This window comes from Lontra canadensis, unplaced genomic scaffold (assembly GCF_010015895.1).
Source record: "Lontra canadensis isolate GAN:19392208 unplaced genomic scaffold, GSC_riverotter_1.0 scaffold22, whole genome shotgun sequence".
Classification (NCBI taxonomy): Eukaryota; Metazoa; Chordata; class Mammalia; order Carnivora; family Mustelidae; genus Lontra; species Lontra canadensis.
The window spans coordinates 11227816-11252707 of NW_022631016.1; the positions used below are offsets into that span (position 1 = coordinate 11227816).

At 49.5% G+C, this 24892-nt stretch overlaps 1 protein-coding gene across 4 annotated transcripts in view; it reads left to right on the forward strand.

The window, feature by feature from the left end:
* Positions 1-24892, forward strand: part of TRIO (trio Rho guanine nucleotide exchange factor) — a 223969-nt gene that overhangs the window by 71315 nt on the left and 127762 nt on the right. For all 4 annotated transcript variants that reach the window (XM_032861881.1, XM_032861883.1, XM_032861882.1 and 1 more), the window contains exons 10-14: positions 123-314; positions 17691-17860; positions 18759-18933; positions 22977-23172; positions 23974-24140. In XM_032861881.1, the coding sequence (XP_032717772.1) occupies positions 123-314; positions 17691-17860; positions 18759-18933; positions 22977-23172; positions 23974-24140 (900 nt within the window). The remainder of the gene's footprint in view (positions 1-122; positions 315-17690; positions 17861-18758; positions 18934-22976; positions 23173-23973; positions 24141-24892) is intronic.

Below are 24892 nucleotides of genomic sequence, written 5' to 3' on the forward strand. Positions count from 1 at the left end.
TTTACAGAAATGATCAGGAATGTCCCAAATTGACTCAGTTGCAGTCTGGTAGGAGGCCCAGCTGGATTTTTTTTTTTTTTTTTAAATTCACCCTCTGTTTCTCTGGATTTTCCCTTGTGCAGAACACATACACCAACGCGGATAAATTACTAGAAGCAGCAGAACAGCTGGCTCAGACGGGGGAATGTGACCCAGAAGAGATTTATCAGGCTGCCCATCAGCTTGAAGACCGGATACAGGATTTTGTTCGGCGCGTGGAGCAGCGCAAGATCCTGCTGGACATGTCCGTGTCCTTTCATAGCCATGTCAAGGAGGTAAGGGTCTGAGAGGCTCTGTGAACTCCTGGGGAAGAGTGTGGACTGGTTGTGGTGTGAGAAAGTGGACCAGAGGTGGCCAATGATGAGTTGTAGCCCATCTGCACTGCGCGAGCCAGCGAGGACGGGGTTGTGGGGAGGGGTGCGCTAGGCTTCTGGCTGGTCTTCCTAGCCTCTAGCCCCACGGGGATGGCCATGCCTCTGCCAGGTGAGGTGGAAGCCTGTGTGTCTGCAGCAGTGGACCCGTGAGAGCTGGGCTGGCCGATGAGGCATGGAGTAGCCAGTGAGCCGGGAAATGTCGAGCTGAAGGTGCTGCCTTTAACTTGGGAGAGAGAACAGAGCATGGCCATTTTAGCGTCAGTAAATGACTTGAACGTTGTGGTCGGAGCTGGGTTTCCTTTCTGTGTATTAGTCTGTCATGTGGCCAACGTCATGGTTGGCTTCTGATCTTATCAGACTGTGGGACTACTCTCAGATTCCCAGAGAAGTGAATTTTACGTAATATTAAATGTAAAGGTAGCAAGGCCAACCTGGCCATAATAATATTAATGCTAATGTCATAGGTCTGCTCTTGTTAATGTACTTACCTCATTGTAAGAGATAATGTTATATGAAACGTTGTTTGAAATATATGAAATGAATATATGTTATCTGATAACGATATTTAAACTATATGAGAAATAGGGAGATACTAATTATGCTTTTGTGTGTGTTATTCTTAGTAGAAATCACATAAAATTACAATTCAAGAAACTCCTGTAGCTTTCTTTTTTTTTTTTTGATTTTGTTTTTTTGACAGAGATCACAAGTAGGCCGAGAGGCAGGCAGAGAGAGAAGGGGAAGCAGGCTCCCTGCTGAGCAGAGAGCCCGATGTGGGGCTTGATCCCAGTACCCTGGGATCATGACCTGAGCTAAAGACAGGGGCTTAACCCACTGAGCCACCCAGGTGCCCCACTCCTGTAGCTTTTGAGAAAAAAAAAGGGCTTACAAATTCAGTAAGCATATCAACTTTACTGCATCTTATTTCTAAGGGGAAAAAATATTCTCTACTTCAAACTCTTTATAAATTGGAATTAAGGAGTCCTTCTAGGTAATTTGGAATTAAACACATGAAGGCTTATAGGCACAGGCTGGGAAGAAGAATCTAGAAAGAGTAAGGCCGCTGGAGAAACAGGAGGGGCATCAGAGATCAGGAACCAATAGATGTGTTCAGGAGGAGAGGACTTCACTGCCCGTTCTAGGTTCTTGGGCAGTCAGTCTTCAGCCAGGCCATTCGTAACTTGAAAGCTTGGCTCCGGGAAGGGCATCCTTCGCTCTTACTCTGAAACTCTATGAGCCCATGTGGCAAACTGGAGGCCCCAAGACCTTGTACTTCATTTGCACCCAGGATGGTGGTAGGCTTGGCCGTCGGAGGAGAAAACCAACTCCGCTCCTTTCTTCGCCTTCCCTTAATAATGCCATAACGAAAAATGACTTTACCGCATCTGTGGAGAAACTGAAGCTACGTGGTCATTCTGAGGAGACGTCCACATGCTCCGTTTGTCCACAGCAATTCCTAGTTCCAGAGGTAGCGGGGGCTGTAAGTTCTTCACTCTGCTCAGTTCAAGCCGTGACCACCACCTGGCCTCCCTCCGCTGGCAGCTCCTTCCCCAGCCTCCACAGCACCGCCACCAGAAAGACACATTTGACCAGGTCATAGCCTTGCTTTCGAGCCATCAGTGACTCTGTACATCGGGCACCAGCCTGAAACCTCTCAACGTCCTTGTGGCCTTGCTTTCACTTTTCCTCCAGCCCCTCGTACTCAGGACAGTGTCCACAAACCTGTGGCACTCAGACCCCCCTGAAACTTGGACTTAACTGCTTCCCTTCCCTTCCCCAGGCAGTTAGTGGTTTCCCTTGCCCTTTCTGGACCTTCCTTTCCATGCACCTGTCATAGCCCTTGGCCTAGTTGCAGCACAGTTGTCGTTTCTCCCTCTTTCTCCTCAGTGTGGATACATTAACTTCTCTTTATCTTACGCATTTGAACCTCCAAGTTGGGAGGGGGAAGGTGATATGTGTGAAAAAGCAGACCGTGTCTTTGCTCAGTAAGCTGCGGCAGCCAGCCCCAGCCAGCAGCGGGGAGCCGAGAGCAGCTTCTCCCAAGGAAGCACAGCCAGCGGGGGCCACAGGGGCTGCTGTGGCCCCAGGGGGGCCTGTGCGGCGGGAGAGGGAAGAAGTGCAGCCGAACCCCGTGCTGGTAATCCGACATTTGTCTCTGTGACATGCCTACTGATGCTCTTCAGCAGGACTGGTGAAGATTTAACTTGCCTCTAGGACAGAGAAGACTTTTTACACAGAGCAGCATTCATGATTTACATCACGTTTTCAACTTGGTTACAGTTTTCAAAAAGCAGACACTAAAGGAAGCTAGAAGCAAAGCATTTTACAAAAGCTGCCCCCCAGAGACTCTGTTTGTGTTCGTCTGTTTTTTACGTCTGTAGCATTTTTAGAATAAAAATCTTAAAATAAAATAAAATAATATAAATAAAATAAATATAATAAATAAATAAATAATAAATTAAATAAATTTAAAAAAATAAAATTAAATTTAAAAATCTTAGAATAAAAACAGTTCACAAACAGCAGGGTCTGTCTTGTCACTAGGCCTGGAAGTTTATTGAAAAGTGAAAACACATTTTGTTTTCATCGACTTAGGCTGTGGGAACCTCCAGCATTGATGAGATTGATGGACTGTGGAGTCCTCAAACCTGGTTTCAAGGTGAAGTGATGCACTGTCACAATTTGAGAATTTTCAGTGCATTCATTCTTTTGTTTTTCTATGAGAAGCTGTCACAGTGGCAGGGAAGCTGACATGTTGACCCTGACTTGGTTCTTCCTGAGTGATGGGAGGCGAGGAAGGGCTCCCCTGGTGGCCAGCTGGGGGGGTACCTGGCAGGCAGGGTGGCCGGGAGGCAGGCCACACACAGGCATGGAACACTGCCCGATTTCTTCCCTGCCATGTGCTTGGACTTCATTTTTAGCCCCAGCCGGTCTCAGAGGACATTCATTTTTTTACTGACCAGCTCCAGAATTTTTCTCTGTCTCCTTTCTCTGTGCCTTATCCATCATGCCCAAAGACCCCCAGGGGTATTTGGTAGGTTTTATGCAGGAAGGAATGATTTCTTCAGTCACTGTGTTTTGAAACTGCTTATTGAATGAAAACTTAGATCCGCTTAGAACAAATTTAGTTAAAAATGAGATGAAAAGTGAACGAGCAGCCAAGGAGAGGAAGTCATACTAATTGAATACCTGTTTGCATAAAATTACTTAATAGTTTAACATATCAGGAATGAAAAATTGCTGAAAGATCTCTGCTATCTGAATCAATTTTTTTTCTAGCAGATCATACAATTTAAAATTACGTAGATGAGAGAAAAAGCATGTTGTCTTTTTTCAGTTAGGCAAATACATGAAGCTTTTTGCAAGTTCACTTTCAAAGGCTTCTCCGGTGGTGGTGGTGGTGGGTGTGGTGTGTAGGTTAACAATCCCCCACCCCTGCCCCATGCCCAGCCCTGCTGGTGTCTTGCTTCCTCTGCAGCCCAGCAGTGGCCCTCCCCTTTTGCGGTAAATTTCTGGCTCACTGATGAGCACATAATGAACAACTAACATTAAAAGTGCTGAATCAAGGTGATGTCGGCTCAGGGCTGGGTTGGGGATTCTTCTTAAGAATCCCACCTAGGGGACGCCTGGGTGGCTCAGTTGGTTGGACAACTGCTTTCGGCTCAGGTCATGATCCTCGAGTCCCGGGATCGAGTCCCGCATCGGGCTCCCAGCTCCACAGGGAGTCTGCTTCTCCCTCTGACCTTCTCCTTGCTCATGCTCTCTCTCACTGCCTCTCTTTCAAATAAATAAATAAAATCTTAAAAAAAAAAAAAAAAGAATCCCACCTAGAAGGGGGTTGGTGGTTACACATTGCTGCAGACTAAGCACGTGGTTTCTGTGCAAGACCTCTGGACTCCTTGCTGTCCTAACCCCAGAGGACGTAATATAGAATTCCCATTCCTGGGAAGAGAACAGAGAGGAAATTTTGGTGGGGGGGTTAAGGTTTTATTTATTTGTTTGACAGAGAGAGGCAGCCAGAGACGGAACACAAGCAGGGGGAATGGGAGAGGGAGAAGCAGGCTTCCCGCTGAGCAGGGAGCCCGATGTAGGGCTCAATCCCAGGACCCCGGGATCATGACCTGAGCTGAAGGTAGACGCTTAATGACTGAGCCACACAGGCGCCCCGGGGAAATATTTTCTACCTTGAGATTAAATGCAGAAGGTGGTTAGTAGAGGTATTAGCCTCAATTTCACCCCTGAACCCAGATTTGGAAGCATTCTGGGACCCTTCCGAGTTTTTTTTTTTTCCCCCTCTAAAAGCAATTTTTGAGGTGTTTTACCTCCTCTCAGAAAGCTGGAAGACTGATAGTCTCCTTTTTCCTTTTGACAGTGTTTTTAAAGTAGTATTTCAAAAGAATGCTGATTAGCCTAATAAGAATTTGGATTTTATCTTAGGAGTTTTCTCCTCCTGCATTTTGTCTTCTACCTCTCAGTCTGTCTGCGTTTTAGTCACAGCAGCTCGGACTGTACTCTCCCTTTCTCATTCCTGGGTTACCTGCCCTCCTTTCCTTTCGAGGCTTTTTCCCACTGTTGAATCACATATTTGCTCTTTCACTCCATTCCAGGAGGGAGTTTCCCTGGCCAGCCGTCACATGCCAGGACAAAGATGAATGACCAGTGGAAAAACGTACTTCTGTTTTTGTGTGTGTTGTCTGTTTTAGTCCCTTGTTTGTTTTCCGTGGTGGATGTGAATTTCCTTGACCAGAAAACTATGTGTCACTTATCTGTGCATCTCACTTGTTAGCCTGCCTTCCAGACTGAGCATAGCCCCTGTCAGCATGGGGAAGAAATGATACCTATTTCTAGCTGACCATTCTAAGATTTAACGATAGAGGGACATCTCTCCATTTCCAAATATAGCACAAGCATCGTTATTTTCATCCATCCATACTTCGTTCTCAAAATTAGGTCCTGAGTTAATTGATAATTACCTTTGAAATTTGTGGGTTATTTGAGGCAACCAGGTGGCGGTTTATTTCTGGATTTGATTCAGTGGCCTTGAGTCGGTTTTGTTTGCTGGATTCCTGAAAGCCTTGGTTTCCCAGGGAAGACCATTCCCATTTCAAGTGGGCTATGACTCTTGCTGGGTGTAAGTAAAGCAGCCTTTTGGTTCTGTTTCTGCAAAACTTATACACTGAACAGGGACGAGTTTTTGTTTGGGGTAATGCTTGGGAAAAGAGGAACCTTTCATTTTATTCAGAAGTCAAAAGCAAAGACCTCCCAAACACCTGGTGATTTTTTTGCCACAGCCTACCTGTCTGGCATCATTTTCATGCCTACAGTTAAGCAAGTAGACTTCTTTCTTTATGCACGGAACAGTGCTCCCTCTCCGCGGGGAGCAGGGCCAGAGCCCTCATGGACTTTGCGCTGTGGTCACCGTGCTCGGGGAGGGTTTCCAGGAAGCGGGCGCTGCGTAGCTCCCTGGGGGATGGAGCTCTCGGTGCCACCTCTCCTCGGCCCGTCACCTAGTTTGCTCCAGGAGTGTGTTGAAACGGCCCCAGTGCTTTCTCAGTCAGCCCCCTGCTTTTAAAAAAACACCCCAGATTTCTTTTCTCTCCTTTCTCTGGTGTTGCTGGAGAGAGATGGGGCATCTGCTGGTTAACCTCGTTCAGGAAAATTCTCGGTTGGTATGTGCAGTTCCTTGCATAGACCAGCTGCCCTCCCACTGGACTCCTGTCCTCACTGGCAGAGCCCACTCCCCCCCGGCACGCCTGTCCCAGGGGACAAGACACATCAGCTCTCGGAGCCCTCCAGCTCTCCTACCTGCCCTGGGCTCCGTTCTCCACAAGGTGACTCCCACTTCCGAGCCTTTCATTTCGTCCTGCTTGGCTGTGCTTTTGCCGAGGACTCCTGTGTCTGCGTCATCTGAGATGATTGACACATTCTTCCTTTCCCAATGCCGCCCCCACGTATTTACCTCCAAAGACGATGTGATGCCTACAAACACGTTCCCATCTTTCTTCTTTAGCTTTCAGTCTGAAATAATTATAAGTTCACAGGAAGTTAGCAAGAAAGAAATGGACAAGGAGGTCTGTGCCCCTTCTCCCAGAACCCCCCCACCGTGTCATGTTTTATGTAACCACAGTTTGTGATGAAAGCCGGGAAGTGACTTTGCTCGGCCCCATAGAGCTTATGTCAGTGCCACAGGTGTGCACCCGCTGGCGTGTGTGAGCAGGCGTGTGGTTAGCTCTGTGCACTGTTACCGTGTGTACATTCATGTGACCAGTGCCACTTTCAACATACGGAATCCTACAGAATTGTTCCGTCACCCCCCGATACACCTCCTGCTCACACCTGACCGCGACGGCATCTCTGAGCCCTGGCAGACACTGACCTGTTGCTCTCCGACTGTGATTTGTCATTCGGAACTGTTACGTAACGGGATCGTACTCTGGGTGACCTTTTTACTGCACAGGAATTCCCTTGAGACCCATCAATAGTTCTTTCTTCATTACTGCCTAGTGTTTCATGGTACGGGTATGTCCTCGGCATTCAAGCTTTCTTTCTGTAAACATATAATCTTTATTAAAATAATTAACAGAGTATATCAGAGTACCGTGTGCCCTGGTCTGGCTGAGGGACTTGGGGCAAAGTGCTCTGGAGAGCCTCGGCTTTCCCGCCTGCAGGATGGGAACGCTAAGGTTCTTGGGCGTGCGGCTCAGCTGAGCGCAGCTGTGGGTGTGGTAGCGACCGCGGCGCCCTCTTGGAGGAGCTGCTGGGACGTGTCCCACTGGCCTCCTCGGGCCATCTGTAGCTTGTGGGACACGGACAGCATGAGGCCGAGTTCAGCATGAGCTACCCCGGTGTGGGCTGATCTTTTCCTCACTCATCTTTGTGTAACAGAAACTTTGCGAGCTGCTCGTGGGCCCTCTCCTTGAGAAGCACCTTGTCCTGGCCCCGGTGTTTAGGATCCGAGGTGGAAGGAAGACTTCCTGGAATGTACACTCTGTCCCTGGCCGTGCTCTGTCCCCGGCCCTGCTCGGTCCCTGGCCCCACTCTGTCAGTACTGAGTTGGCTCTTTCAGGATCGTCCGTACTGCCATGTGTTCCCTTGTAGACATCACTCAGTACTTTTGTTACCAGCCAAAGCTACAAAATAAGTGAGTGTTTTTTCACCAAATAAGTGAGAAACATTTTGTTAGACTGTGGGGAAAGAGGGATGTTATCATCCAAAGGGAAGTTCCTTCTATCCAAATAGTTTCAGGTAAAACAAGAATTTTTTCCTGTAGAATAGTTTTTTTGTTGTTGTTGTTTTTTAAGATTTATTTATTTATCTGACAGAGATCACAAGTAGGCAGAGACGCAGGCAGAGAGAGGGGGAAGCAGGCTCTCTGCTGAGCAGAGAGCCCGATGCGGGGCTCGATCCCAGGACCTTGGGATCACGACCTGAGCCAAAGGCAGAGGCTTTAACCCACTGAGCCACCCAGGCGCCCTGTAGAATAGTTTTAAACCGGTTTAAATTCATGAATTTTCTGTTTCTTAATATTGGTCCAACATTTTCAGGGTAGAAAATTTTAATGTCAACAGAGTAATTAGACGTTAGTGCAGAGAAGAACAGTGAATGCTCACATACCTGACATGTACTGGTCACTTCGTAGGTGATTATTAGAAGAATGAATGAATGAATGGTGCACTGTATTATCTTTATTTGTAACTCAGAATTACAGTGGGGATTGAAAATCTGTTACTGCATTGACTCCACATTTTACAATTTCTTGTTGAAGGGTCAGCCCTCAGTGGAGAGTTGCAAATGTCTGCTTAAAGCATTGTTTGTAGATTGGCCTCAGTTGATATAATAGAAAGGGGAAGCACTTGAACTGAATGTCAAGCCAGTGCCGTGTGCTAGGTCTTAAAATGCCCAGCTGAAAGTGGATGTATGCAGAATCTGATTTGCTTGTTAGACTTGCAATAGGGCATTTTTAATATTCTTTTTTTGAGGGGGTATTTTTAATATTCTTAATTTTTATTTTGATACTTGGCTTCATAAATCAAATGGGCTAGGTCTCGGTTAACTGCGAGAAACACATCATCCATGTGCATTTCTGGCACGTATTGTTTGTAACTGATTATTGTTCTTATTGAGTAAGTGGTAGAAAGGTTGATCACCAACAACATAATGAGGATTTTGTCAGGAAAGCTTAAAATCTCTAGATAAGAAAATGCTTTTTTGGTTTTGTTATTGTTTGTTTTCCTCTCTTTGAAGCCCAAAATTCAGAACCCCAAGATCAAGGAAGGGCTGGGCTTTCTGCCTGGCGCTAGTGAAGTCTGTGGACGCGAGTAGAAAGCAGACTTCATGCACTTTCACTTTGCTTTTTTAGTTCTCCTCAAGGAGGCCACTTTTCAGACTTAGAAGAAGGGGAAGATCAAAATGAGTGAAGGTTTTGTAAGAAAGGGCTTACTTCTTCTAAGTGAGCTCAAGTCTTTGTTACAAGAAAAATTAGACCCCTGGGTAGTGAGAGAACTTGATGGTTGGCTCTGTTAATCTTTAAGGAAATGTGAGGGGAGACATACTGGGGAGATGCAGAAGGTGGGGTTCACATAGCACTCAGGTGAGGTCAGCCCTAGGCAGAGTTCTAGAAAAGGCAGTTTATAAACCACCAGTAGAGAAAGAAGTGAGCAAACAATTTATAGCACGTTAACTTGATTTTATTCTTTACTGGGTTTGATGAAGGGCAGGCAGTGTAATTAGTGGGCATTTGATCAGACATTTGACATTTAATTTGTAGACGAAATAGGAAAGTATGGGCAGTCTGTTAGTGCAGTCACTAGAATCAGACTGCTGAATGGCTGGAAAAAAATGTCAGCTGAGGGAGTCCCTTATCACAAGACCAACCCTGTCATTATTCTCCAGTGCCGCTCCCCAAGTGGAAGATGCCAGAAGAAAGTGCTCGATAGTAAGGTATTATGCGTCATCTCCGGTTTGTGAGTTAAGGAAGTAATTTCCAGTCCAGACCTGCGGTTGGATCAGATTTGCTAATAGTGGTGGCCACGGGAGATGGTAGATCAGACATCCTAGTTGGACCTGAGACCTAGCGGACGTGCGGGTGTCATCCCTGGTTGTCACCTTCTGTAGGTGAGCATCCTGTGAAGTTGTCCTGTCTTTGAACGGACTCCACTAATGTATTTGGAACTTCTGTGTCCCAGTGTGACATCTGGAAAGATTGCTCATTGGAACTTAGGCACTCTGAAAGCTCACCTTTGTTGTATGGAGAGCTATGTATCTTGAAAATGGGCAAAATGGCCACAAAGCAAGGGTAGACTTGGTGCAGCAGAAATAATTGTGACTACCTTAAAAGCCTTGCCAGTGAGACCATCATCATGGGGGGTTTCAGTGAGTGGCTTCAGCGAGGCTGGGGAATGATGTCTCCCCTGTATGCCTCTGTCCCCATGCAGAAAGCCTGTGAGTGGGTGGATTGGCACAGAAGGCATGCTTATCAAAGCCTAGGCCAGGGTCTGTAAAATATATAGGATCCCAAAACATGTCAGCAGGAATAAGTCAAAATCCATCACAGCAATGTCATTCATGGGTTTTACTATGAGTCTTTTGAATCATAAACACACATCTAGACAGGTTATAGAGTAAGGGTCATGTAGGCGGGGCATAGCACTTGTTAAAACAACCACCCTACACATGTTTATGAACAGAGTGAGCAATAGTGTTGTGCCCCATGGCTGTAATGAGCAAAAGCACTGAAAAAAAATCCCGATGCGGGGTTGGGGGGGGCGGTCATCTCATTGTGCACTGCTGGTTGGATCCCATGTGAGGTCACCTTTGCTATCCAGTCCCCACTTCACAAGGCGGGGGCGGGGGGCGGGGGCGTTGTTCAGAGGAGAGTGAGCTGGTGTGGAAGGAGTTTCAGATCCTGCCACGCTGGCGGAGTCCAAGGACTGAAGTGTTACCCTTGGGATAGGGAGGACAGACTACGTCAGTGCTCTCTGTCGCCAGAGACTTGAAGACTGAAGGAGGAATTACACTTTGACTAACTGTAGACTTTCAGAGGGGAAAGTGGTTGCTCTCAGAATGACGTGGGGGTGAGGAGGAGCTCTTCCCAAATTTGACACGTCAGGAAGAGTGTTTTATGTTTTGGTGATGTCAGGACATAAAATGAAAAAAGAAAATCCCTCATCTCAAAATCTCTTTCACCAAGTTGACTTCATGTAAATACCTGGGTCGTTGAGGTTCCTGCTCTGACCTTGGTCTCTGTGTGGGCCCTCTCTCCAGCCACAGCTTCTGTGCCTCACCTTGTCCTTGATCCGGTGTCTGCGGCTTCCGCCCTCCAGTGCTGCAGCGCCCACGCGGCATGCCCTCTCGGCTGGGCGCCGCTCTGACATGCTTCTCCTTCTGTCCCCTCTTACACATACTTGCGTGGCTGTTACTTCATGACACTGACTGATTTGTGGCCCTGCCCAGTATGTCCTTCAGAGACTTCCTTTCGTCCTATCAAGGCATCTTTTCTCACCCACCCCAGAATAACGAGGTACTTCCCCAGGCCTTACTCCTCCTTGATCAGGGCACCAGACACGTGCACGGTTTCAGGCTAGAGAACGTGCCGCGCGTGCGGGAACGGCTCCTCTCCGAACCCCGCTGCTTGGACCTGAAACCGCATCACGATCTATGCGCACACTGGGTGCGGTCTGAAGTCCCGAACTACCTACTCCTGCTCCTGGCTCGCAGCTTCTGCTCAGGCCGCGGCTTCTGTGCTTCCCGTGCTGGCCTTTCAGCTCACCCAGCCCCCCTGGCACCCAGATGATTGTCTTTGTCACAAACAAGGGTGGGGAAGCAGATAGCAGTAGGTGGTCGTTTCTGTTTTCCAAGTGCTTGGAGTGTCTGATCACTCTCACAGGCCTGTGGTCGCTTCCATTTGATTTTCAGATTCGGCTTTGCCAGTTAGGGAGGGCATATGGTAAAATGATCCCATTTCGTGGATGAAAAATGTGAGGCGGGAGAGTCCCCAGGATTTTCACAAGGCTACGTGCAAATAAGGGCCCACATCTGACCTGTTGGGCTCCACCTCCAGATGGAGTGGCTGGTAGGCTGCATTCAGATTTTGCATCTGAAAGAGGTTGCAGCTGAACCAATCCCCAAATCTCAGGTCTCAGATCCTGCCACCTACAGAATAGGACTGGGAGCTATAGGACCAGAGGCTCAGTCCTTCCTGGGGTTCATTCCCCCAGGCCAGTGGGTTCTTTTGGGAGATCTCTCTGGCAAAGTCTCCCATCCGATTAATGAGGAAGGGGCTTTTCCAGGAGATTGCTCCCAGCAGAGTTGCCTTCTCCTCCTTTAGGCTCCACCCAGCACAGACGTGAGGGCCAGGGGGAACGTGTGCCTGGGTCAGACCAGCCCGGCCCGATGGCACTGGATCCAGGACCAGGACTCTCACATCTTTATCCCAGGAGTTCTCTCCCCAGAATCTCCTGTGTCTCCCTAGCTCAGCCTTCTTTGTGAATGGATCCTGGTCCGTGAACCAGGTCTGTAAACAACTGCAGCCCAGTTGTGGGCTGCGTTCAAGTTCTCATCCTTGGAATGTTGCTGGTGACCACTTGGGAAACCTCAAGGGGGCAGCATTGCCTGACAGGCTGTGGGCCCCAGTTCTCATGCTGCTGAGAACCTGGGTGGAAAGCAGCTCCTCTCCTGCTGTCTGCAAAGATGTAGCTCTTTATTGGAAATTCACAGCATGCACAGAAGTGCAGGGTTTTTTCACGCTTAGGAGATTTATGGTAGAAATTCCACAGGTATCCTCGAGACTCTTTCTCATTCTTGTATTCAGAGGTTATTTTAGGTGTCATATACTAATGTAAAAGCTTAAAAATAGACACTATGTGAATCACACTGGGTTATGGTACATAGCAGCTCATCCCCGACGTTAGAAATGACCTTTATCTGACAATCCTTTTTTCTCCAAATTGAATGAGAATATTTTCTGTAGAAATAGGGGAAAAAATTCTAAAGGGGCAAAGGATTTGGGGGCATTTTGACATTATGGATTTAAATATAACCTTGTTCCTTGTACCTCATTTACTGTTCCCTTTTCAACTGCCAGAGCCCAAGATCCATTTCTGTGGTTTCCTCCATAGCTGCGGCCCTTCCCCGCTTCCACAGCGGGCTGGGCCCCCCACACGCTCCTCCGTGGATGCGTGTCCAAGTGTCCAGGATGTTGAGGAAAGGAAGAGGTTTGACCTGCAGGTCCTCATGACATTTCCCCTGCAACCCAAGGGAAGTGAGTTCTGTGGACTCTGGCATATTCATTCTAGCACCTTTTCCTCCTACTATTTTTAGGTGTAAAAAGACTTAAACGTTGGATGGTGTTGAGTCTACCAGACTTAGTGACATATTTTGTTCTTTTTTTTTTTTTAAAGATTTTATTTATTTATTTGACAGAGAGAAAGATCACAAGTAGGCAGAGAGGCAGGCAGAGAGAGGAGGAAGCAGGCTCCCTGCCAAGCAGAGAGCCCGATGCGGGGCTCGATGCCAGGACCCTGAGATCATGACCTGAGCCGAAGGCAGAGGCTTAACCCACTGAGCCACCCAGGCGCCCCCTTAGTGACATATTTTGAACAATAGGTAGGAACCTGGATATGTTTTGAAAACTATCTAGAGAAAGAAGACTTAAAACTTTGTGTTTTTTCTTAGATGTGTTTTTCTCACAAGAGCAGAACTCGTGCTCACGGCTCTCGTTTACTTGTTTGTTCACTGTGCGCGTGCCGATCCCTTTCCTCCGGGCCGCGGCTCCCTGAGGGAGGCATTGCTGCCAGGCCCGTGCGAGATGAGGAGCCCGAGACGAGACGTGGACCAGCCCAGTAACCGGCCCAAGGCTGCGGCCTGGGGTGTCAAGTCAGGATGGGGTGTCAGGCAGTCTAGCTTCAGAGCCCACACTCTTAATTGTTACTCACCTCTTAGGAGAGGTGATAAACCGTTAACTCGTGGGCGCGCCAGTGGAGTGCTGTAGAAGCACTTGTGCTTGTGCCTCGGGGCAGTTCCAGCTGTGGGTTTTGATCTCCTCCTCCCTGCAGTGTAGAGGAGAAAGGCTCGTTAACATGGTTTCTTAATCTAAGTTATGTATTTTAAGTCAGATTTGCTGGAGAAGAGGGATTTTGTACCCCAGGCCCCATCCTGTCCCACAGGCTGGGTTGTGAGGGCTCACAGCTGAGTCTGGGGAGAGGCTGCCAAGCGACAGGCAGGGACACAGACCCCCCTTGGGTCCACGTGGCATCTAGGGCACCTGGGGCAAGAAGGGTGCTGGGCCAGGGCTCCTGGAGGGGCCCGGCCAGCTGATGAGCCGGAGAAGCTTGCCCCAGCTGTGGGAACAGGGGCAGGGAGGAGGGTTGGGCCGCCTACATGCTGTGTGTGCCCCTGGAGGGACAAGACGGGTCCTGTGCGGCACACGCACCTTCTCTACCAGCTGTCTGCATTCGTGCTGTTGTGTTGAGTTGGTATCGTAGTGATTTTCTAGCGGTCTTCAACTGTGTTTCTGTTTTCTCCATAAATTTGAGAGAAGAGATACTCGTCTGTGTTGGTGTTCCGATAACCCGGCTATCACGTGTGTGGTGTAAGTCAAAACAGAGGCCCCCACCGTCTCCAGCTCTCCGTGGACCAGCTACCTCTCTGAGAAGCCCCATACCCCCTTCCGTGATGCGGGGTCGACCTGTGGGGTGGGCTTGGCGCCCTGACGCCGCTTCTCCTCAGCGCTGCTTCTGCTGAGTGACCGTGAAAGAGAGCCGCCCTTTCTGGCTCTGCATTTGCTTGTGCATTCAGCTCCCCTAAGTCTAGAGACCCAGTCGTGTGACTTGTGGCGCCTCTGTTCATTCCTCACGTGTGCACGGTGGTTCACCCGTGAGCCAGGGCCAGTTCCCAGGCAGTTGTGCTCCAGGGACCCTCCTTTCCCTGGGTTCTGTCACAGTGACGAGGTAGGAGCAGCTCCGGTGTAGCCCGTGAAGAGGGCGAAAGATGACAGTGAGATTTGGAAAGAAAGGGACTTGAAGTGTTTATTTGTTTTTAATTTTCTTTTACACTGGAATCAGCATAATTGAGCAGGTCCACCCTCCATAGTGTTTGTCTCGGGACAGGAAAGCAAGGGTGGGGAGGACTGGTAGCGGCCCCCGATGTGGCTGAGAAGGTCTTCTCTGTGGGGAGCAAGTGGGAGGCAGGTTACCAGGAAGCTGGTGAAACCATTGCAGCTGGAAAAGCCTGCCTACTGGATAATGGACCCTGGATGTTTTGGGATAAATATTTTGACTCGGTAAAATGTGTTGGTAAAACTCGGTAAAATGTGTTGGTAAAACTGTTATGCTGGCACATTCTTGGTTTGTTTTAGCGAATCTTGGTTCTTGAGTTGATTGGAGTGGGTCACTATGTTTAGGGAATTAAGTCTGTTGAGAGCACCTCTGATGCGCCAGCCTGCTCCCGCAGCGTCTGTCTCCCGCCCTCGGAGTGGCTTGCTGAGGCCAGTGTTGGTCCCTGTTGTAGCGAGCGGAGTCTCAGAGAAAGTTGGGGATCTCTGAGGTCACAGAGGCAGGGCTGCGTTAGAGCATCTGAATCCACCGTACCCTGCTGTGCAGTGTGGCCTGTAGACTTGTAAGGTTTTCCCAGGAAGTACAGGAACAGGCCGGGGGGGTCCCCCTGGCCCCGATGCCGCCGTCCTTCCTGGTATTTACAAAGGCTCAACCATGTTCACAAGGGTTCGGAGGACAGCAAACAACAACAAACCCACAAGAGTATGTTCTTGATAATGGATCTTTATTGAGGGTGCAGAGCATTTGTCCGTATTTATATGGTGACTCTACAAAGGGTACTCTTGGTGTCGACGGACAGTATCAGTGCCCGGTGTGACGGCACCTGGAGGGTTCTTTGCCGGTAGCTCGGCCCCAGCACTTGGTTTTGCCCGTGTCGGGTGGGTGACTTCAGCACCTGGGCTGCTTTTCCTTAATCTGTAAGATCAAAGAGGTGAACGAGCCTACCTCTAAAACCCCTTTAAATCGAAATTCTGGAATAAGTTTGGTAACTTATACACAAAAATGTGTGGATAGTGAAAAGTTAACAGATGTTTTATTTAACATTTTTAGTAAAATGAACTCCTTGGGTCGCAGGTAGCTTGACTGAAAAATAAGTCCTTTGCTATCACTTCCCTTATTTTTAAATTGACCTGCCGTATTTAAAATACTGACACAACTAAATTTACCTTTTCTAAAGAAGATTTTTTTTTTTTAAAGATTTTATTTATCTATTTGACAGAGAGAGAGATCACAAGTAGGCAGAGAGTCAGGCAGAGAGAGAGGGGGAAGCAGGCTCCCCACTGAGCAGAGAGCCCGATGTGGGGCTCAATCCTAGGACCCTGAGATCATGACCTGAGCCAAAGGCAGAGGCTTTAAACCACTGAGCCACCTAGGCGCCCCCTAAATCTACCTTTAACAATGAAAGAATTCTTAGAGGGTTAGGTTGGGTTTGCCATCGTTAGCAAATAGGAAATTGCTCATTAAAACCATAAGGAGATGGCATTCTCTAGAACAACTGAAATTAAAGACTGACCTTCTCAGATATTGGTGAGGATGCAGAGGCATTGGAACTTTCAAAGGCTGTTGTCAGAAATGTGCCATGGTATGGGCATGTGAGAAGTTTGGCAGGTTTGTTAAAAATTTAAACATACACCTGTCATACGATGTAGCCACTCTACACCTATTTATTTACCGCTAAAAAAGGGAAAACATAGGTTATACAGAGACTGTGCACAGATATTCAAAGGAATTATATTTGTAATGTCCAGAAATGGAAACAACTCCGATGTCCTTACCAGGTGAGCAGCTACACTGTGCCACACAGAGAGACTGGGACACTGTCCCACAGTAAGAAAGGTGTGGGCTGTTGATACACACCGTACTATGGGCGAATGTCAACAGGTGTTGAAGGAAAGAAACCAGACCAAAAATAGAGTTCCTAGGGTATGATTCCATTTATATACTTTTTAAGAAAATGCAAGCTAATCTATAGTGAGAGAGCAGAAGGGTGATTGCCCGGCGGGGTGGTGCAGAGGAAGACACAGGATTAGAGGGTGCAGGAAGACTTTAGGGGCGATGGAGCTGTTCGCTGTGGACAGCGTGGGTCTTTTCGTGGGTGCGTCCATGTTTCAAAACTTTGCAAATTATATCCTGGAAATTCCTGCATTTTCTTGAGTGTCATTTCTATACCTCAGGAAAGCAGTTTTCAAAAGAAGATGAACTCAGAAACCAAAGACCCCACACAGCGTGTATTTTGGCAAGCACGGTGGTGTCGTTTCGGCCACCAAGGCTGGTCAGCGTCAGGGTTGGACGCGCCGTCTGTACGGGACACGTGAAAGATGCGGGGAAGGGGGTGAATCTTAGAGGGAGCCGGAAGCCGTTTCTCTTCCAAGCCACCAGGGCCTGCTCGGGGCAGCCAGCCATCTTCCCAGTTTGCTCAGTGGCTCCCCCAGAGGTGGAGGGAGGCAGCGGGCTTACGGCAACCGGGTGAAGCGCTCGGCTCCCGCCGTACCTGAGCTCCTTCTCGGTTCTTGCCACTGCCCTTCCAAGTTGTCTTTGCCCCTCCGCGTCCCTGGACACATCCTGAGTGCTCGTACCAGGGAGGTCTGAGGTGTTTTCGAGAGGCACACTCCTTCCCCCAAAGGACTGCGCTGTGGCCGGGTTGGCCATGGCCTGAGGCGACGTTACTGAGCGGGGCCACCTCGCAGTCTCCACCCGGCCGGGTGGTGAATCTATTCCGCACGCCTCACGCTGCCTCGTTCTCTGAGCCCTGTAAAGTGGCCCCATCTGAGCAGTGGTTTAATAATTAATAATGGGTTGTAGCGCGCCTGCTAAAAATAAAACAAAACCGTCCGTCTGCTAAGCGAGAACCAGAGGCTGTGTAAAGGAATGTGTTACGCTTAGCAGATGCTTCGGTTGGTGGAGGGGTCTTGTCTTCCTTCTCGCAGGCTGGGATTGAGCCTAGGAAGAATCGGAAGGAGTGACTTCCCTTCCCTTTCCTCGTCTCCTTTGTGACAGTCCCCTCGGGCTCTCTGCCTGTTTATTTTCAGCAGGCGGTGTGCAAAGTGCCCGTGTGCTTGGCTGCCTGGGCCGGCTCGGGGTGCTCCCCTTCCCCCCGGGAGCAGGCTGCTACCGCTCCCTCGGCCCCGCCGCTTGGGGTCCGCGCCAGGCCTTCGGGCGCAGGGGCGCGGGGGCGCAGCGGCGCGGGGGCGGCGGCCCGGCCTCACCGCGCTCTGCCCTCCCGCAGCTGTGGACGTGGCTGGAGGAGCTGCAGAAGGAGCTGCTGGATGACGTGTACGCCGAGTCGGTGGAGGCCGTGCAGGACCTCATCAAGCGCTTCGGCCAGCAGCAGCAGACGACCCTGCAAGTGACCGTCAACGTGATCAAGGAAGGGGAGGACCTCATCCAGCAGCTGAGGTGGGCCGCCTCGTCCCCGTCCTCCCGCGGGCGCGGGCGCTTTGAAATGGGGCCAGCGATTTCCCCTTCCCTGAACAATGAGCTGTGACCCCCCGCCCGGCGAGGTGGAGGACAGACGTCCTTTCTTCCTCTCCTCTCCTCTCCCACCGTCTTTCTGACGCGAGGGTTCCTCTCACGGCGGCAGACTGAGAGGCTTCCCAGAGCTCGGCTTGGAGTACTGTTTGCTCTTCACACTTAGCGAATGATTATTGAAATTTCTTCACAGACCGGATTGATGGAAACCTCCAAGCACCGTGTCCCTCATTCGTCCCTAGAGGATAACGGGGGTCCTTGTCCTCAGAGTTGAGGCTCAGGGAGGCCAGGACTTTGGGGAGGGGCGGACCTGTCCTGAGGTGCTCCTCCGAGCAGGAAGCGGGCCCGGAAGCAGATCCGTGTTAGTGGGTCACTCGGGATGCTGTTTGAATCGCGACTGGGAAGCTCACTTTTTGCCAATAGCCGGCGAAAGTGACTTGTTTGGGGCTGACCTGATTGCATTAGAGTTTAACCCCTTGTTGCCGCTCCGACCCCACCACGTGCAGCAGACAGGGGGCGTCTCTTCGTTCTCTCTGCCTAAGGAGAAGAGCGGCGACAGGGGAGCCCCCCTGAAGTTACTTTCCGCCCTAGACTTCCTTTGAGAGCGGCGGAGGGGTCCTCCGTGTGGCCTCCGACCCGGCAGCTTGCTTGTGGGAGGAAGCCCGGCCTTGTGTGGCGGGAGGGGCTGCCGATTCCATTTTTGGAGGCCAGCGGCCCGCTTCCTGCCAGCCGTCTTCCCCCTGAGGTCTGCGCGGCCGGCCGGATCTGGCGTCTGACAATGGGAGACTTTCTCATGCCTGTCCCGGCCCCTTCTGCCCTTCCGCAGGGACTCGGCCATCTCCAGCAACAAGACCCCCCACAACAGCTCCATCAGCCACATCGAGACGGTGCTGCAGCAGCTGGACGAGGCCCAGGCGCAGATGGAGGAGCTCTTCCAGGAGCGCAAGATCAAGCTGGAGCTCTTCCTGCAGCTGCGCATATTCGAGAGGGACGCCATCGACGTGAGTGTGCGCCGTGCACTGCTGTGCGGGAGGCTGCCCGGAGGCAGGGGGGGGGGATGAACGGAGGGAGGGAGGGAGGGAGGGAGGAGCGCACCTGGCCGTGGGAACTACCGGCCCCTGCTGGAGGCCGCACTGCAGGGCAGGGGAGGGAAGAGCAGAGCCCATGGGGAGGGAAGCCCAGCCGCCTCCAACAAGCCGCTTGTTGAAGCCGCACAGGGTCCCACGCCGCGCTCCCCGGCTGTGCAGCTCAGGCTCACACCTGCGCTCCGGGCCCTCACTTCTCCTTTCCGTGTCCCCGCCCGGCCTCCTCCCAGACAGTGAGAACAGGCCTCGCCTGTGCCGATGGCATTTTTGGCAGTCTGAGGGCCAGTTTCTTCCCAGAAGTGTGTTCAGATGATCGTTCGTTCTTATTACCTAAATATTACACCTTATACGTGAGGTTTCTTTTCTTTTTCTTGGACAAAAGGGCGGTTCTTAATTCTTTGTCAGGGATGGCCTGATTTTTGAACTTGATGAAGTACAAGCAGAAGTAAGTATAATTGGATGGCGCCAAATCTGTCTGTGGGACGTGATGAACCAAAACTCACTTCAGCCCGGCGAGGCCTCTTTCCTTGTGCCTGTCAGCTCCGAGACCAAGTCCCTGTCCAGGTACCTGCAGCCTGCCCGCTGGTTCTGTGACTGCCCAGCAGAGTCTGTAGGGCCTGCCTGCCCCATGCTAGTGCCTCGAGGGCGTGCAGACCCAGACCCTCAGTGCCACTGAAGGCAGAGGGATGATGGCTGGGCCGTGTGTAGACTCTTCACTTCTCTCCGCTCAGGGGAGGACCCTCTGCCGGAAGTCGGCCTCGCCTGCTTCTCTCAGGCCTGTCTGTAGGCCCAGTGCTGAGTGGTGGTCTTGGTGTGCTGTACAGGGACCAGGCCAGGTCTGGTGCAGGGTCGCTCGGGAGTCTCTGGTCAACCATCTGTCTAAACTTCATCAATGTTTTCATTAAAGAAAAGCCTTCTTGGCTATTTTCATTGTCATCATTGGTTCATGACAAGAAAAGAGTTAAATCCCAGGCACGTTGTCTGGTAAAATCCGTTCTCAGTGTCATGACCTTTGTAGCCACATGAAGCCATGTCGAGAAATGGACTCCTGTGCGGAGCTCATGAAGGGCCTGCCCATGGCTGGTGCCGTGTGCCAGTTCTAGGCTGCAGACTGTATGAACAGAGGACCCAGCTTGCCTCTTTTCGTCTGTGGCCTCTACTTACATGAATTGCTATGATAAACTTAGCTGCTCTTGAGTAGCTTCAGTGAGGAAACACAGAGCAATCAGGCATGATTTGAAGCTTTTCTTCAAGACATTGTGATATTTAAAGAAAATCTCTTGCCTTCATTTGCATTGCTGCAACTTTAAAGGAAAAAAATATTCTAATTGTCTTTCCATTTTCAACAAAGCAGTATTTTAATATGTAGCTCAGGAACCAGAAACACAGTTTTCCCCACCCTGAAGCCACAAAATTCCAAGGGGCCGTAAGAAAACCAGTGTGCCAGGCCAGGGGCTAGTGCTTCCTGAGGTGAGGACGTTAAACCTGCGGTTCAGTCACAGGCCGGCTAAAATGTACTTTAAAAGCTTTTAGAATGTCTTAGCCCAAGAATCTCTTTTCTCTTGGAATAATCCTGAAACAGGAAAACCTGAACAGTTGAGGCTTTGCCTGGGATTTTGTCCCTTATCCGGGAAAATGCTCCGATCCGCCCGTAGGAAGCATGGAGTTATCTTTATGGGAGGAACTTATCTGTTCCTTGGCCAATTTTTTAAAAAATCCCTGATCTCTCTTGTATCTCACAGTCTTGCCATCTTTCAAAAGTGGATTTAGGTTTTCTATGGCTTAGAAATACTGCAGCCTCAGCCTGCTGATGTTCCCAGTAAAGTCTGCTCTATTGGTCTGAGGACTACAAAGTCCTGACTGTAGCATTCTGTGACAGTTACTGTGGAGCACAGTTGTATGTACATTGAGGAAGAGGAACTTGTAGAATTCGTAAACATTCCGGGATCCAATTAAAAACAACGTTACTTCAAAGAATTCGTGTTCAAAAATGACTTCCACTTTCTTGAACTTTGTTTTTGCCACCGATTTCTTGTCTTCTCTTGTATGGTTAACAAGCTATCATGATAAACTTTGGGTGGGATTTTTGCCTGATGATCCCTTGATCATGGCCATTGCCAGGGTTTCTTAAAGCTCAGTGAGTACTTTTGAATCCTGCTGGTTCTAGAACATTCATCCTTGTTTGTTATCCGCTCTTGAGTGTTGTCTGAGCCTGATGCTTTCTCCATGAGACATTATTGCTGAGTCTGTGTCTCAGCCACACCTAACCCTCTCCTACCTCAGTGTCAGAAAAGGAACCTTAAGAAAGAAAATTCCCCTTAGGGTAGAGATAAAAATTAAAGGTATGGTAAGCTCTTTCCTTTTAAAAAATATTTTCCCTCAGTGGCTTTTTGGCTTATGTGTAATTTAACATTTTTTAAATTTATTAATCTTATAGATTAGCCCAATTTAATAAATTAATGTGAATACACATACTATATGCAGACCCTACTAATGACCAAATATAATCCAGAAGATTTGTGCTCTAGGAGTCTGGGGAAGCCTGCAGTTTTTATTACTTCCCATCTCCTAGCTAGGTTCAATGTGACCTCTCTCACCTTGTCAGATTTTCACACTCAGGTAGTCACTGCTCATCTGGATAAGGAAATCAGAACTCATGGGAAAGGTTATTCCACTGAGGTAGAGATAATACAGTGTTCTTTCACAAGAGGTTTTTTTCTTCTTTCTGGGTTTCGTAATTTTTGGCCTTAATTTTAAAAAGTAGATTACAAAAGTTTTCAAACCGGCTCCCAAGTAGCAAGGGTGATGCAGTGAACGTCCACAGGCCCGTCTCCCAGATGGGGCAGGATTGTGTCTTCTTGCCGCACACATCCCCACTGTTGTGTGGTAGCCTCCTAGAGCAAAGCTTTGCCAGCTTACCGCTTCCCTCCTGAAGACTTATGTAAGTATCTCTATAAAGTAAGGCCTTTTCCCACATAACCACAGTCTACCACCCCTCACCAATCAGAGTCCTTGATCTCTAACTAACACCCAGCTCCTGCTCAGACCTCTGCAGCTGCCTTGGGGGCGGGGAGGTTTGGGCGCCGCTTATGTGGTTGATAGTCTTTCCATCCAGAATCATCTCTCCATCCACCCTTCTTTTATTTCCTGCTGTGACTTGTTGGAATGACTGCGTTAGTGGAAGAATTTAGGTCCCACGTTCTGCATTCACTTAGTGATTTTCTTCTGTTCTTTTCCTGGTATTTCCTATCAACTTGAAAATTCAGTGTAAAGACCTGGTTAAGATTCGTGTTCAGTTTCTGTGCCAGATGCTCCCAGGGGCCACGGCTTCACCTGTTAGGTGGCTGGTCCCATCTGGTCCCACTTCTTTAGGGAGCTAATGTTGGTCTGTGGGGTTAGGGGCTGGCGGCCTGACCCTCCCATGAAGTCCCTCCATCCCTTCCATTGTAGTTTACTGCACATTGATGATCCTGGCCCGAAGCGTTACTTCACTAGAATTTCAATACAGAATTAGAAAAAAACTTTATAATTTTATTATTTCTACATTTAATAACTAGATCTATCTATAAAGGGGAACCTTCCTTCATTGTTATCAAAGGTTTAAATAATTATCTCTTTTACCAGGTTCAGGATAAAGGTTGGTTTGCAGTCAACTTCTAATCAGAGGAGTTTTTCATTTAATTTTAAGCTTTTTACCTCTTCTTTTTTAAAAAAAAAAATCATTAGGAATTAATGTGTTCTTATATATTTTTTAAATTTTATTCACTCATGATAGATTGTTTTTCTTTTAATCTAACTGCCCCATCTATGGCTTGTGGGAGCCCCTATAGCTGGCTTCCATGTGCTTTGGACACGGTCACATTAGTCCCTTCCTTCCTTCCTTCCTTGGCACAGTGAGATGCTGCAGCAAATACTTATTTTCTAAGTCTTGGTCCTAAGAAGGTACTCTCCTCTGTCAGATCATCTCAGACCTTGAGTCTTGGAATGATGAGCTTTCTCAGCAAATGAACGACTTTGACACGGAAGATCTCACAATAGCAGAACAGCGCCTCCAGCACCATGCAGACAAAGCTCTGACCATGAACAATCTGACCTTCGATGTCATCCACCAAGGGCAGGACCTTCTGCAGTACGTCAATGAAGTTCAGGCCTCCGGTAAGGAGTGCATGTCATTCTGTCAGCTGCGGGGTTTTCATGTCATACAGGAACTCAACCTGTTAGTGTGCTGGCCCCAAAGTTTAGTGAGCCCCCGTCACGTAGATGTTCTGGGTACCGGCTCTTCAGAAGGAACAGTTTGCCGTTTTATTTCCACGTACTGTGATCATGTGTAACATTACGATTAGTGTCCTTACCCTTGTTACTCTTGCCTGTCATCTCAGGGAGCATGAACTCCGGCTGTATGTCCACGAGTGAAACGGGAATCTTAAAAGAATGTTCACATCCTTCATTTCCTATCTTAGTTGATGTGTTACCAGCAGATGTCACTCTAGGCTCAGAAATGTACAGAGATGTCCCTAGTGCTTGAAACTTAGCAGCAACCTGCTGCTCCGTTCCTTATTCACTTTACACAAATCAGATTAAATGCTTCCTGAATAGTAAGCTGGGTGCCAGTGGAGGTACGGCAAAAACAAGCCCAAGTTCGCTCACTGGTAAAGCCAAGGGGCCCGAGTGCCCAGTTACCACTGCAGAAACAGATTGACGGGAAAAGGGTTTGGTTTGATTAGCTCTACATTACCGTTTTGCTTTGGAACACATCAGATACCTTCTTACAGACCCCTCACGTGCACCTGTAAACACTCCTCTGCCCACTCCGCCTTCCTTGAACTTGGCCTTCAAGGTAACAGGCCTGGTCCGGGCCGGGCAGATAATCTTCACAAAAGCGCAGTGTGTGTCGTGCGTAGCTGAAGAGCAGCAGATGTGCCCGTCAACCTCTGGGCCTCCCTTCCTTGTCTGCAGGCGTGGAGCTGCTTTGCGATAGAGACGTAGACATGGCAACTCGGGTCCAGGACCTGCTGGAGTTCCTCCACGAGAAGCAGCAGGAGCTGGACGTGGCGGCGGAACAGCACCGGAAGCACCTGGAGCAGTGCGTGCAGCTTCGCCACCTGCAGGCCGAAGTGAAGCAGGTAAGCCGGCTGCCGGCCTCCAGGGCCCCGCGCCACCAGCCCTCCGAGGAGGGACCGCCTGGCCACCTGGGACACCGAGCACAGCTGTTGGAGGTGTGGTGTGAGTCCCCGTTCGGCCACAGCTCGGGGGGCGAGGACAGAGCCAGTGCCTGGACCACTGTGTGCTTCCTCTGCAGCGGGAGACCTTCCCCGCCCAGCAGGGGGATCCCCAGAAGGGAACGTCTGCTTAGCTCGTTTGTGCTTGGTGGCCTCTTGTGGAAACGGAGCACGTTGCCTCTCAGCTAAGTAACTGTAGGATAGTTCTGCCGGATCAGCTGTTTTCAGTCTGCCTGGGGTCCGAGGCCAGAGAGGGCTGGGGTTGTCTCCCGTGGCCAGCCTGCGCCACCACCCTATCTCAGAGAGCGTGGCCAGATGAAAATGGAACGTCGGCAAGCGGCTGCTCCTGGCTCCTGGCCGAGGGGATTCCTGCACACACTCCTGGTGTATGTGACATTTTATCTCATCATCAGAGAAACCACGCCTACCGCCGTGATACAGGGAAAGTAGGGCTTTCTGGGATTCCGGTGGAGTCACAGAAAAGTGTGCGTTAGGTTGAGCAGGGAGTAAGGGGCCTCTGGAGGGTGAGCAGGTGTGGGCCCTAAGTGGGCAGCACCCACACTCCAGCAGATACACTGTCACACTGGAGAGCTTTAAGGAGCACCTGCTGGTCTCCCATGTGGTGAGATGAGGTATCGCGACCTGCCTTTTAAAGA